Source organism: Cotesia glomerata, linkage group LG10 (assembly GCF_020080835.1).
Source record: "Cotesia glomerata isolate CgM1 linkage group LG10, MPM_Cglom_v2.3, whole genome shotgun sequence".
In the NCBI taxonomy this organism is placed as follows: Eukaryota; Metazoa; Arthropoda; class Insecta; order Hymenoptera; family Braconidae; genus Cotesia; species Cotesia glomerata.
The window spans coordinates 3036931-3050735 of NC_058167.1; the positions used below are offsets into that span (position 1 = coordinate 3036931).

At 29.4% G+C, this 13805-nt stretch overlaps 2 protein-coding genes across 2 annotated transcripts; one reads left to right on the plus strand and one right to left on the minus strand.

The window, feature by feature from the left end:
• The first annotated feature begins 4105 nt into the window (after window positions 1-4105).
• LOC123272557 lies at window positions 4106-10134 on the plus strand. Its single transcript, XM_044739428.1, has 4 exons — window positions 4106-4254; window positions 5589-5828; window positions 7734-7793; window positions 7871-10134. Exons 1-4 carry the CDS (start codon window positions 4156-4158, stop codon window positions 10085-10087), a joined length of 2616 nt encoding a protein of 871 aa, XP_044595363.1. The 5' UTR covers window positions 4106-4155; the 3' UTR covers window positions 10088-10134.
• A 1537-nt stretch (window positions 10135-11671) lies between these two features.
• Window positions 11672-13498, minus strand: LOC123272924. The gene has a single exon (XM_044739946.1). The coding sequence runs from the start codon at window positions 13496-13498 to the stop codon at window positions 11672-11674; it is 1827 nt and encodes a 608-aa protein (XP_044595881.1).
• Window positions 13499-13805: the final 307 nt, after the last annotated feature.

Here is a 13805-nt window from a genome sequence, read left to right on the forward strand (position 1 = left end):
AATAATAGATATATGGGTGATAATTTTGATCCAAATAAACCAGAATCCTATTTAATGTATTTTGATGTTAATAATTTATATGGTGCATTTATGAGTATGCCTTTACCAACAGGCTCATTTGAATGGGTTGAATTAAATTTCGATATAAATCAGAAAATTAATAAATTTTTAAATAATACCGAAGGTTTTGGCTATATACTTGAAGTTGATCTAAAATATCCGGAGGAATTATATGATCTACATAAAGATTTACCTTTATGTCCTGAACACTTTTTACCTCCAGACAGCAAACATACAAAATAAGCAACTACTTTATATGATAAAAAAAATTATGTAATACATTATAAAAATTTAAAACAATGTTTAGAATTAGGATTAAAATTAACAAAAGTACACCGAATTTTAAAGTTTAGAGAGTCACCATGGTTAAAACCGTATATAGATAAAAATACTGATTGTAGAAAGGCTGCAAAAAATGAATTTGAAAAAGATTTTTATAAATTAATGAATAATGCAGTTTTTGGTAAGACTATGGAAAATGTTAGAAAATATAAAGATGTTAGAATAGTTACAAGATGGTCGGGTAGATATGGTGCTTCTGATATGATTTGTAAACCAAATTTCCATAGTCTTACAGTTTTTGATGAAAATATGATTATTATTGAAATGAAATGTGCTGAAGTTAATTTTAATAAACCAATCTATGCTGGTTTTTGTATTTTAGATATGTCAAAAACTTATATATACGACTTTCATTATAATTATGTAAAGAAAAATTTTAAAAATGACGATTCTAAATTAATGTATACAGATACAGATAGTCTAATTTATCACTTTACTGTACCTAATATATATGAAATCATCAAACGTGATATTGCAAAGTTTGATACCTCTGACTATCCACCAAATAATATTTACAATATTCCGTTAGTAAATAAAAAAGTCTTAGGATTAATGAAAGACGAAAATAATGGTAAAATTATGTCGGAATTTGTTGGATTAAGAGCAAAACTTTACGTTTTTCAAATATATAAATCTGGCGAAGATCAAATTCAAGCATATGAGTCTGATGAAGAAATTAAAGATGATACGGTTAAAATGCGAGCCAAAGGTGTCAAAAAATCGACTTTGCGAACTATAACGTTTGATGATTATAAACAATGTCTATTCGATAATATAAGAGTAACAAAAGATGAATATGTTATAAAAAGTAGAAATCATGAAGTTAATACACTGGTTCAAACAAAATTAGCTTTAAGTTGGGAAGATGACAAACGTCAACTTCTCAAAAATAGTACAGACACTTTACCATGGGGTTATGAAATACCAAGTTCACAAAAGTTGCCAATATTGAAAAAAACTATTAAAAGACCAAGATTATTGTAAATTCAATTTTTAAGTAATTAAAAAATTAATGTTATGTTTTTTGTAAGAATAATAAAAAATGGAAATTATAAATAAAAGAAAAAAATTTTTTTTTTCATGTATATATATATATTTTTATTTTTAAAGTATAATTTTTAAGAACATATATAAGTACATTTTTAACATAAATTTAATTGAAGTAATTTATTCTTGATTATGAAGGTTTGATAAGAAATTCAAACTTGTGATAAGCTGTTCCGAAATAATTCAAGCGAAGTTCTCCTGCTGAGGCCAAATCGATCAGTGAAGTTATCTGCTCTTCACCATCAATGAGCATCCGGTTGGTTCGATTCGGGAAGAAGATTGAAAACTCGTTTTCCACAATTCCCAAAATTTTCGGTCCATATTTTGTGTTGACTTTCTTAATTTCCGTGATTTGATAAATCTTGTTCAGTTGCAGTTCTTCAAACTTTTTAGTTGGTAAAAAGTTCGGTAAGTTGTTGATTTTATTGATAGCACTCAAATCCATTTTTGAATTATTAAGCTAAGAAATAGATAGAAAATAGTAAATAATAATAGTAGAAATTAGTTATAAAATAGAATAATGAAATAAATGACTTACTTGATTTTCCGTAGAGTACACAATTTTAAAAATTTTTAACAAAAGACACAAATTTTTTTTAAACTGAACGACTGATTGAAGTAACTGCAGACAGAGGACTGAAATTTGGAGGCAAGTAAGTATAACTCCCCACCAACGATCCCCTCCCAGCGACGACGCCAAAAACAGGTTTAAACTTGTCGGATGACGTAAAAACATGACGTAATCGAGAGAGGTAAGGTTAAAAACCGTTAAAATTCACGATGACAACGCGAAAAAACAGGTTCAAACTTGTCGGATGACGTAAAAAACATGATGTAATCGAGAGAGAGAGAGAGGCTAAAAACATTAAAATTCATAAAAAAACTTTTACCCCACGTCGATAAAACAGAACATCTATTCGGTTTCAAACCGACTGTCAACAATACTCTACAGTCGATAACATAGATCACCAATTAACATCAAACTTACCTCAAATCGATAAATAAACTTCAATAACTCCATTTCATCCCACCAGAGCGGCGTAAGTATCGATCTTTCTCGCATATACTTATACCACAAGTCATTTGAATATATATAAAATTCATCATCACATCAAATAAGTGCATATCACATCAACACCAAAGCTGATACACGGCAAAGGTATCAGCTCTGCTGTTGGGGTGGTAGCATTTTGACCTCAACGAAATCAATCAACAAATCGATGATAATCCCTCCAACAGTCGGTAAAAAATCGACCAACAAATCGATGATAATCCCCCAACAGTCGGTAAAAAAGAACACAAAAACCAACCATCGATATCGCAGAAACTCCACCGTCGGTAAGGCAGAAAACCCACTGTCGGTGCTGCAGAAATCTACTTTATCGGGGAGCCATTCCCCCCTTGTTTAGCTACTTATTGCAGATTTATGAATTTTTCTTTAAAAAAATGAAAATGTTATTTATAATTATTTATACTTTAGGATTTTTAATGGGTACGGTGATAGGTTCTGTTAATAAGTAAACGTGAGGTTAATTTACTATGTATATTGTAACGATTCACGACAGAAATATATCACCCGGAGCCACGTGCACTCAGGACGGGGAGTTAGGTCGGAATAATGGTGTCCACTACTGCACTTTGGGTATCAGAGTCGAAGTTTAAAGGGTAGTAGTGGGGTAGAAGGCCCCGAAGATTTGCGAAGGGACACGAAGAAAATCTTCGGGAAATAGAAAAGTGTGAGAAAAGTGCAAAGGGGCAATAAGCCTTCGTGACGTCAGCGGGCCCGAGAGTACAGCTGGCCATGCTGACCTCGGGTCCTCTATCGCTTGGGTTTATTGCACATAGAAAAAAGAGTAATAAACAGAAAAGGTTTGAGGAAAAAACTCATGGGAAAAACCCACAAGCCGGAGAGAAAAGGCTCCGGATCTTAAAATGTACAAATATTTACAACTTAATCCTATTACAACTGAAAGTTTACAACTAAATTATTCTATTGAATTTACTACATTTTACAATTTCAAATCTTAACTGTAGCCTAAATGTCTAACAAAATAATTTTAATTTTAACTAAATTTTTACTAATTTTTAAATAATTTTAATGTCAGCGGTCACATGACCGCCACAATACTAATGATGAATATGCTTACAGCCTAAACTATTTTTAGACAATTTGAATAGGGCCTATACAATTTTTTGTAGAAAAAAAAAATTTGAAATTTTGTATGTATTTTTATCCTCATTAGTAGATTATTTTCGGACTACTTAAACGCCACTCATTAGCGGTTTTTAGTAACATTTTTCTGGCTATATATAGTATACTACTGATAGCTATATATCAGTATACTCTGATTACTATTCTGTAATCGTTTGTGTTGTTTTAGTGTTTGTTACGGTAAACAGTTTATTAATAAATTTCTTTAAATAAAAAAAAAAGTCAATTTTTACGCTCTGTAATTCATGTATTATTGTTAAAATTGAAAAGATACATTCTATTATTGTTATAGTGTAAGTTCATGCTTTGCTCGAATGAACGTTAATTTTGCAGAGTTAATTAATTTCGACTTTATTCTCTAAGTTCAATTTAACTCTTATTTTAATGGACTAATTTTTCGCTGCGACTTGTTGAATAAGTTATTGAAACATCGCTTTCAAACATAGATATTTAGGATAATTATTTAGTCATAATTGACTAAAGTAAATATAAATATGAAACGAGGTCCTTATAATTCACATTTTGCTTATGGTGGTGACGCTGTTATTCCTAAATCTACATTTTATGACAAATTAGCAAAATGTCGCCGTGATGTAAGTACTGTAAGTACACTTATTTACTTTTATACAATAAGAATTTAAAAATATAAATATATTTATTTTTTTATACTTCTTTGATAAAAATTACACAAAATATCAAGGTAAGATTCATGAGCTTGTAGTCTTTTTTTTTTCAATATTTTTATTGCTACTTATTGAAAGAAACATCTTTACAATATAATAATTTTGTGAAATTTAAAGCGACTATCTGACAATGTGTAGGTAAGTACTTCCCCGTTAATTATTTTTAACAAAAATTTCTACTAAAGACTCACAAATATAAATTTTTTCATGGGAGGTATCGTGTATAATATAATAAATGACGATATCTCTTATACTTACAAATTTATTTTTTTTTTGACACTAACAACCGGTTCATAAGTTTTTAATTACTTGTCAGTTCACCTGAATTAAGAGAAAAAATTTATAAATATTTCCTCAATGTAAAATGTATATGCACCATTCAAATCAAATATTTTCTTGTGTTTTCAAACAACTATTAATGATTTGAAATTTCTTGTCTTAATAGAGGTTTAGTTACATCACTTAATATCCAAAATTTTTTACATTATTATGGCCACAGGTTAAATTAAATTGTACATAGTTTAGAAAATCATTTACGTAAGCGTACGTATAATTTTGCATCAAATTATCAAACCATTGTTACTAAGATAGCTTTTAAAGAAAAATTTAAAGAAAACCAATCCCTCAAAAAATATGTCGCAATCTTTTAAATGTATATTTATTTACGTAGATGGATTTTCGTTAAAGTTTTGTTGAACTAAATTGAAAATTAATTTAAATGTTATAAATACTTCTTCCATTATTTCTCAGTTTTTGTTGTTCAATTTTGATTGATACTCTTGACTTAAGCTAGCAGGCTTACGTTGAGAGGTGAGTCATTCTTTTACCCAATTGCACACGTGTTATATTAAATTAAATAAATACGGTAGTTCCATATACTTTTGATTACTCATGATAACGTGTTAGTTGTGAGGGTGTATAATCACAAAGTAAAGCAACTATTTGCAATAATGATAGAACGAAGTAAAACATTAAATGTCTATTAAATAATATGTTAATTCCATGTGCGACTGAATATGATTAAAATAACTCAATCGATTGAAATTGTCATTTAAAAGTTGTGCTAATGATTATGATTGTCATTAATAACCACCATATTATAAGCTATATTTAAGTAAAGTTGTCCTTGGATCAAAACTTTTGTCAATCGTTAAAATTATATATTTTTTGATTTTTTTTTTAATTTTGAAATTGTATAATTACGATCACCTTATGAAATTGTATTCTTATAAATTGCTTTATAGGTTACACGTCTTGATTGTGGTGCACTTCTTCCTGACGATAATGAAAATATGAATGCAGTGGACCAATTGGATAATACAGAAATGTCCAGCAATAGTAATTTATCGCAGATGGAAGCTATTGATGATATTATTTTGCCTCCAACTTGTCAGGACAGTTCAATTGAAATATCTACAGAATCGGTTTCGTGGATTCAAGAAGAATATGATGAGGAGACTCTAGATAGAGAAATCTGGTTTGAGGTACGCTATTAACATGTATTTTTAAGGATTATGAATGACGTTTCATGTGTGATAATATTTTTAATCGAAAGAAAATTGTCATGAAAAAGTATAAGCATGCGAAAAAAATTAAACTCGGAAATTAAAATGATTGCCGACTACAAATATAAAATGAAGAGTAGATTTTTATGACACTTGGAATTTTTTTCACGCCCTCGCGGTTTCGGAATCACTGTTAAATCACAGTGAAATTTTAGTGAGATTATAGTAAAAAGATAGTGCGACCATGATGAAATTACGGTGAAATCACCATAATTTTGTGCCATTCGGTTACTGTAGTTTTATGGTCATCTCACAGTGGTAATGCTGTGAGTTTAGAGTGGTACCACTGTGAATTTACAATGAATCCACAGTGAATCTACGGTGAATTCACAATGAATCCACAGTGAATTTACGGTGAATTCACAATGAATCCACAGTGAATTTATGGTGAATTCACAGTGAATTCACCGGGGTAAAAATAATTGTATATAATTATTTCCATGAAAAAAAAAATATCTGTCGGGAGCAGGAATCGAACCGCGAACCTCATACTCGGAAGGCTGACTTGCTACCAATTGACCTAAGAGAACATCGCGAGAAAATATGTTCGTGTGAACTACAAGTCCTGCATATGTTATATAAATGACTATTTTTTTTTTCGTTACATATAATTATATAAGAATCATAAATAATTTTTCGAAATTGCAAAAACCATCTCATATTATTACATATAATTATATATTAATCATATATAATTATTCGAAATCGCAAAAACCATTACATATAATTATGTATAATTATACATGATTATATATAGTTATATATAATTATACATGATTATATATAATCACAAAAACCATTATACATAATTATATTTAAATTAGATGTAATTATATATTAATCATATACAATTTTCTTACCCCGGACCCAATGAGTTCACAGTGAAATTACTATGAATTCACAGTGAAACTATCATGAACTAACGGTGTTACAACTATCAGATCATTCTGAAGTCACGGTTAAATCATGGTAAAACGACGGTGAAATCACAGTGAAATTACTATGAATTCACTGTGGAACTATTGTGAACTCACGGTGTTATCTCTGTGAGACTATCATGAATCTACAGTGATACCACCACTAAACCATAGTGACGAAATGGCACAAAATCACTGTGAATTCACTATGAAATTACCGTGAACCCACAGTAGATTTACGGTGAAGACGATTTCACTGTGATTTCATAGTAATTCCGAAACTGCGAGGGCGCTTTTAATACTCTCAGAATCTACTTCTGGTAGTATGAAAGTATATTATGATAAATTTTTCTTAGAACCGTCTTAATAATAATGTTGTAGTATGAAAAGCAGAGAAAAATTTTTTTAATTTGTTAATGTTATTCTCATCCATGATTATAAATACTCATTAAGTTATTGGGAACTTGGACCAAATGATAAGAATATTAGTTTCTTAAAAGTTGGAACGTTTCACTGTTCATTCTTAGCTTCACCAGGCAATCTATTCAACGAAAAATAATAAACATTGTAATTACAAAAGTCAATTTTTTTACATTTTAGATCATATTTGCGTTTTCTTCAGTTGTCTAAATTTTCTCAAGAGTTCTAGTCATAAGGGCATTACTTTATAAAAAAAAAAAAAAATAAATAAATAAATAAATTCGTAATCACTAAAAAAAATTTTTAGAAATTAAAAAAAAAATAAAATTTTACTTTTGTTTTCACGCTTCCAAATCATTACTACACCGATTTCTTAATAGGCTATTAACATTCTGTTATTTTTTGGGTACGGTGATGGCATCTTACTGCTAGGCATTCTTACAGTATTGGCAACTCAATTAATTCATCAATAAATTCGTTTTTGCAGGCTGAAGACTCACCACCATCTAATGATGATTATACGGGTTATATGAATGAGCCTTATCAGGTAACATAATTTTTTTTTTTTTATTTTGTCAATAAACAAAATTCCGACTAATTCATATTTATTGTTTTTATTTACAGTACTATGAGAAAAGAAATGACACTGATGAAAATAATGATAAAACTCTTTGTGACTGCACAACGATTACACGAGGAGAAGCTTTAATGATGACACTTTTACTCGGAGCAGAAGAATCGCTGACTTGGAAAGCAATCACTGCGATTTTATCATTGATAAATACATTGTTTCAAAATAATGTAGTTCCGGCGTCAAAATATAAATTATTTCAGACGTTAAAATTAAATGAAGACATTACAATTTACCATCTATATTGTGATGAATGCTTTCATTATTTTGGTGCTAAAAATAAATTGGATAAAGAAGAGTTAGTGTGCCAAATTTGCAGAAACAATGGAAATTCTTCCGATGTTGCATACTTTTTAACACTTGACGTCTCTTTGCAGTTACAATCTATACTCGAAAACTCTGAAGTTCAATCCAGCTTAATGAAGCGTTTTTATGGCACTGAAGATAATAGAACTAGAAATAATTTACAAAGTATGAGTGATGGCCAGTTGTATAAAAAATTATCTATTAATAATAATTCTTCCTTCAATAAATATGATTTTACGTATACATTTAATACGGACGGATGTCAACCGTCGAAGTCAAGCAAACTCTCTATTTGGCCAATATTTGTTTGTATTAACGAGTTGCCTCTTAAGTTACAATCAAAACATATGATCATGGCCGGATTATGGGTCAATAAAAAAGAACCCGACATGCTTCTTTTTTTACAACCTTTTGTCGATCAAGCTAATAAGCTGTCCGATGAGGGTGTCAAATGGAAGTTGGGAGATGAATTAATAACTAGCAAATTTTTTCCATTGTGTGCTGTGACTGACTCCGTCGCTAGATGTAAAATTTTGAATATGAAGCAGTATAATGGAACCTATGGGTGCACCTTTTGCGAACATCCAACGGAACGTATTGATAATAATCAAAAATACACAATATCTACGAATGTTCCAAGAGCTCGAACAGATGAATCTATAAAAGCTCATATGATACAGGCAGGTGAACATGAATATGGCAAGAGTGTAATAGGTGTGTGGGGTCCATCACCTTTAATGAACTTGAAACATTTCAACTTAGTAGATGGAATGTCACCAGATTACATGCATTCCATCTTACTAGGCGTCATAAAGCAACACACTGACATACTGGTAACTTCATTCGGTGCAGAGTACTATGTTGGTAGTCCAAACCAACTAGAAGCAATCAATACAAAATTAGGCAGTTTTAAACATCCTAGCTGTATAACGCGTTCACCGCGACAGTTGTCTGAAAGAGAAATGTGGAAAGCAACAGAATGGCGGTCATGGCTTCTTTTTTATTCTTTAATATGTCTTAAAGGAATTTTGCCTCAAAAATACTTAGAACATTTGGCATTACTCGTCGAAGCAGTTCGTATTCTACTATGTAGCAAAATTCATCATGTTGATCTCCAAACAGCTGAGACTTTGATCGTTAAGTACGTTGTTTTATATCAAGAATATTTTGGTAAAGCAAAAATGACCTACAACGTTCATTTACTTCTCCATATGGCTTTGAGCGTTTTAAATTTAGGACCTTTGAAATACCACAACACCTTCATATTTGAAAATGAGAATCATTTTTTATTAAAATTGCGCAAGAGCCCTAAAAATGTCGGTATTCAAATTTCAAGACGATATCTATTCCAAAAAGCTTTATTGCCATTGAAAAATAAAATTAAGACAAGTGAAGACTTTATAAAGTTTTGTGAAAAAAATCTGTCAGGTCGCTTGAAAAATAGTTTTAATGTTGATGGTTGCATCTTAATTGGTAAAGGTAAAAAATATGTTTTAAATACCAGAGAACGAGAAATTTTGAATATAACAGCAGAGTGCAAGTCTTTTAATAGATTTATTCATGACAATATACGATATACATCTAAAACTTATCGCCTTTGTGAAAAAATAGATGATTCAGTAGTATTATTAAAAAATGGTACAGTAGGTATAATTCAAAATGTTTGCTACTTTGAGACTAGTGACATTGAGAAAAAAATATATATTTTCTATGAAGAAGTTGTGTTAAAAGATAAATATTATTATTCATCAGCAAATGTAACAACTCATCATATTAAAGAATGTTCGATAACGGAAAAATTAAATTGTTGTGAAATTGAAATGATATTAAAACCGTGCATGTTAACGACAATAGAAAATAAGCATTTCGTAATTATTATACCGGAGGGATGTTACGGAGATTGATGTAAAAAAAAAAAAAAATAAGTTGATTTAAGTGATAGATTAAATATAAAGAAAAAGAATATCTCAAGTTGAATGTGTCGAAAATTTTTTTTTATTCACCATTTCACTTTCTGATAATGATGAAAAATGAACATATTTTTTTTTTTTTTTATTAGATATATTCAATAAAATATTATATAAAATGAACTTTTTATGTTAACTATTCTTTTAATTTTTATTTTTACTTTCTATAAAAATAAACCATTTTCTACCCTTCTACGCAGAAATCTGTAAATGAAAAAATTTGCTTCATTCAAAAATTGTAAAGTTTACTGAAATAATTACTATCTACTCAGTAATTAAAAAGTGCCTCGGGTAACTTTTTAATCAGTAAATAGTAACTTAATCAGTAAGTAGCTAATTAATTAAGCATAATTTATTGCCTTATTTATTAACTGAACATATTTTTATCGGAAAACGTTGTGTTTATTCTACTTGTCAATAAAATATATAAAAGTTTGAATACTAGAAGAACTTATCAAATACAATATAGAAATTTTTAATTAAAAAGCATTTTTAATTAAGAAGAGTTTTTTTTTAACTATACAGTTTCATGAATCGCAATAAAAAACAGGATGTTGTAAGTCAAATTTTTCATATATTATTTCTTAATGTATCTCCGATTACGACATTTTCTCCATTTTTTTTTTTTTTTGACATTATCAGGTGACTACAAAATTAATTATACGACATAAGTCAGAATATTTAACAATGACTCATGTTTGTATTCTAAATGCTGAACGTAATAATTTTTGTAATTTAGAACTATGTCCTTTTTTTCAACTATTTAAACAAGATTTTAATTACGTACTTTTTATAATTATTTATAATTTAAAACTTACAGGTAACCTTTTATGTACAAAGTTAAATTACTTACATGAATATAGTTAAGTGCTTACTGTTCTGTTGATAATTTTAGAGATGAAAAATTAATTAGAAAATATACAAAAATCCAGTGTAATTAACCCGTCAGCACTCACGTGAACCTTCGGGTAATCTTTACTCTCGTGATGAGAGTTTCGCTCACGCTCTATGCGCATGCGTCTAACATTTCGCGCGCTTGAGTACTTTTTTAAATCTATGATTTTCAACCTCTACATAATTGTTAAATCACTTGTATTTACGTAAGATGTTGAAAATGAAATAATTACCTGATTAGGAAAGAAATAATTTTGATTATTCGAATAAATATAATTACCTGAAAAATAAATAATAAAAATTATAGTAAATAATTTCTCAAATTACTAATTGCAGTAAATTTATTGGTTGTTAAAATTTGTACATTTTAAATGTTAGTATTAATTTGTTTTCTTTTATAAGATTTTAAATCCGTAGATTTCAGTAGACTTATACTAGTTAAAATCAAATGACTATTAATCTAATACAATTATTTAGATTGTTACAACAATCTATCACATCGATTCATAAGCTTAATTTAATGACTAATCATTATCACAGCTCATGGTGTCAATTACAAAAAAAAATCCTTTTGATATATTAAAAATATATAATAACAATAATAATAGTACTTAATTTTTGAAAAATTCAGTCAGTAGATTCAGTTAACTGTTTTTCACAGTTCATACAGTAAAATGCAGTGTGTTCATTACATATCAATGAAGAACAGTGGCTGCACTTTTTTTTTGTTTTACGATTTTTTCGGCGCGGACAGAATGAACAATATCCATTACTTGTCCCATCCTCTTGAGTATTTTCTTCAGTGACAGCATCAGACTTCAATTTTGTAATTCTTGAAATTATTTGACGAAGCTCGATGGTCAATCTTGGCTCTTTAAGCCGATCAAGAAGATGCGATTGAATTAAATCGAACGCAAGCTTTTTTAAAAATTCACGGCGAGTCATGTTAGCGTTTGCATTTTTACCAGCTGATTTGTTGTTATTGTAAATTATTTGCGCATTTATACCAGATATATTTAAAAAAGCATAAAAGATAACCATTGGCCAACGATTGGTCTCTCGAGCTGTTGAATAATTTCCTTTCAGTTCATCAACTGTATCAACTCCTCCTTTTGTAGAATTATAAAAAGTTATCATTTCTGGCTTTGTTTTTGGTCCAGATTCAGCATCTATCTCCGGTGAGTGATGCATAGTTGATAAAACAAGGACATTTTTATTTTTCCTCGGAACATATGATACCAAAGTACAATTACTAGAAAATAAAAATTCACTACTAGCAACTGCTCTTTTTTTAATATTCAAAAACTTTTGAGGAAGCTCTTTTTTATTTTTACGGATTGTCCCCACTATTGTGGTTCGATGATTTTGTAACAAGTCTTGAGCGAGAGGTATTGAAGTAAAATAATTGTCCATTGTTATATTGCGACCTGTATTTAGAACTGGTACACTCAATCTTTTGACAACATCGAAAGCGCTATTTGATAATTTATAAGGACCTTCTGGTTGTTTGCCAGCATAAATTTCCATTTTTAATGTGTAAAATGTCCTTGAATCAACTAAAGCATAAATTTTGATGCCATACTTTGCAGGTTTATTAGCTATATACTGGCGAAATTTACAGCGACCCCAAAAACTTTCTAACATTTCATCAATAGTCAGAAATTCGCCTGGTGTGTATAGCTTTTGACACCTTTCTATAAAATCATCACTAAATTTTCTTATCGGAGCTAAATTATCCAGTTTTTTACGTTCCTTTCGAGTGTTTATGTCATCAAATCGTAACGCGGTTAGCAATAAGTAAAATCGTTTCATACTCATTACAGCTCGAAATATGTCAGGCGCTGTTCCATCAGAGCACCACAATTCCCGTAAATTTAAGTGTGACCCATGTTTCAAACCAATCAAAAACAATAACCCGATCATAGCATAAATCTCATTGATGTTGGTAGCATGAATATCTGTTTCTCGCTGGTATGACCTTTCTGTCCGTAATTTTTCTAAATAAATATTCGTACATGATACGATTTCTTGCACGGTTGGTAATGGAAAAAATAATTTCCAAATATCCAGAATAGTGTGTAAATCTTTAGCCGAACCTTTTACGCCTGGAAGATGTGTAATAATATTTGCTTTAGACGTTCTCACTCGTTGATTAGGTGGATTGAGTTCCCATCTAGTTAAATTGTCTTTCCCAAGTACATATTTAGAACTATTATTATTATTTTCATCTTCAGATCCATCAGTATCCTCAAAACTTTCGGATTGCGATTGCTCAGTGTCTGTATCATGTTGTCTGACTTCATCATCATCGTCAGCATTCGTTTCAGTATCAGATTCTTCATCGTCATCAAGTTGAAGTAAATTTAAAATGTCTTTGTCAATTTCATCTGTTTCTTTTTTTCCGATATCATTTGATATCTTTTTTGATGATCGCAAATTATACAATGAATTCATGATGATCTGCAAATAGATAAATAAATAATTCACCATGATTAATTTAACTATAATTAAGTTATAAAAAATAATTTTAAAAAATATTGAAACTTAATGAATTTTATATAAACGAGTTAATTAGTCTAAATAATAATTTTAATAAACTCTAAAAATTTAGGTTATCTACAGATAAACAGTGTTTTCAATATAACCTTTAATAATAGTATATAATTACTTACATTCATACATCTGCGTTACATCAACTTATTATTATTATTAATAAATAATTATTTATTATTATTATCACATAACTAATAAACATAAATAT

Bases quoted from the DNA above. Each gene is read 5' to 3' on its own strand.
- LOC123272557 (XM_044739428.1), top strand. From the start codon at position 4,156: ATGAAACGAGGTCCTTATAATTCACATTTTGCTTATGGTGGTGACGCT. The intron at 4,255-5,588 runs GTAAGTACTGTA...ATTGCTTTATAG, and splicing joins TAGCAAAATGTCGCCGTGAT to GTTACACGTCTTGATTGTGG. The intron at 7,794-7,870 runs GTAACATAATTT...TTTTATTTACAG, and splicing joins ATATGAATGAGCCTTATCAG to TACTATGAGAAAAGAAATGA.
- LOC123272924 (XM_044739946.1), bottom strand. From the start codon at position 13,498: ATGAATTCATTGTATAATTTGCGATCATCAAAAAAGATATCAAATGAT.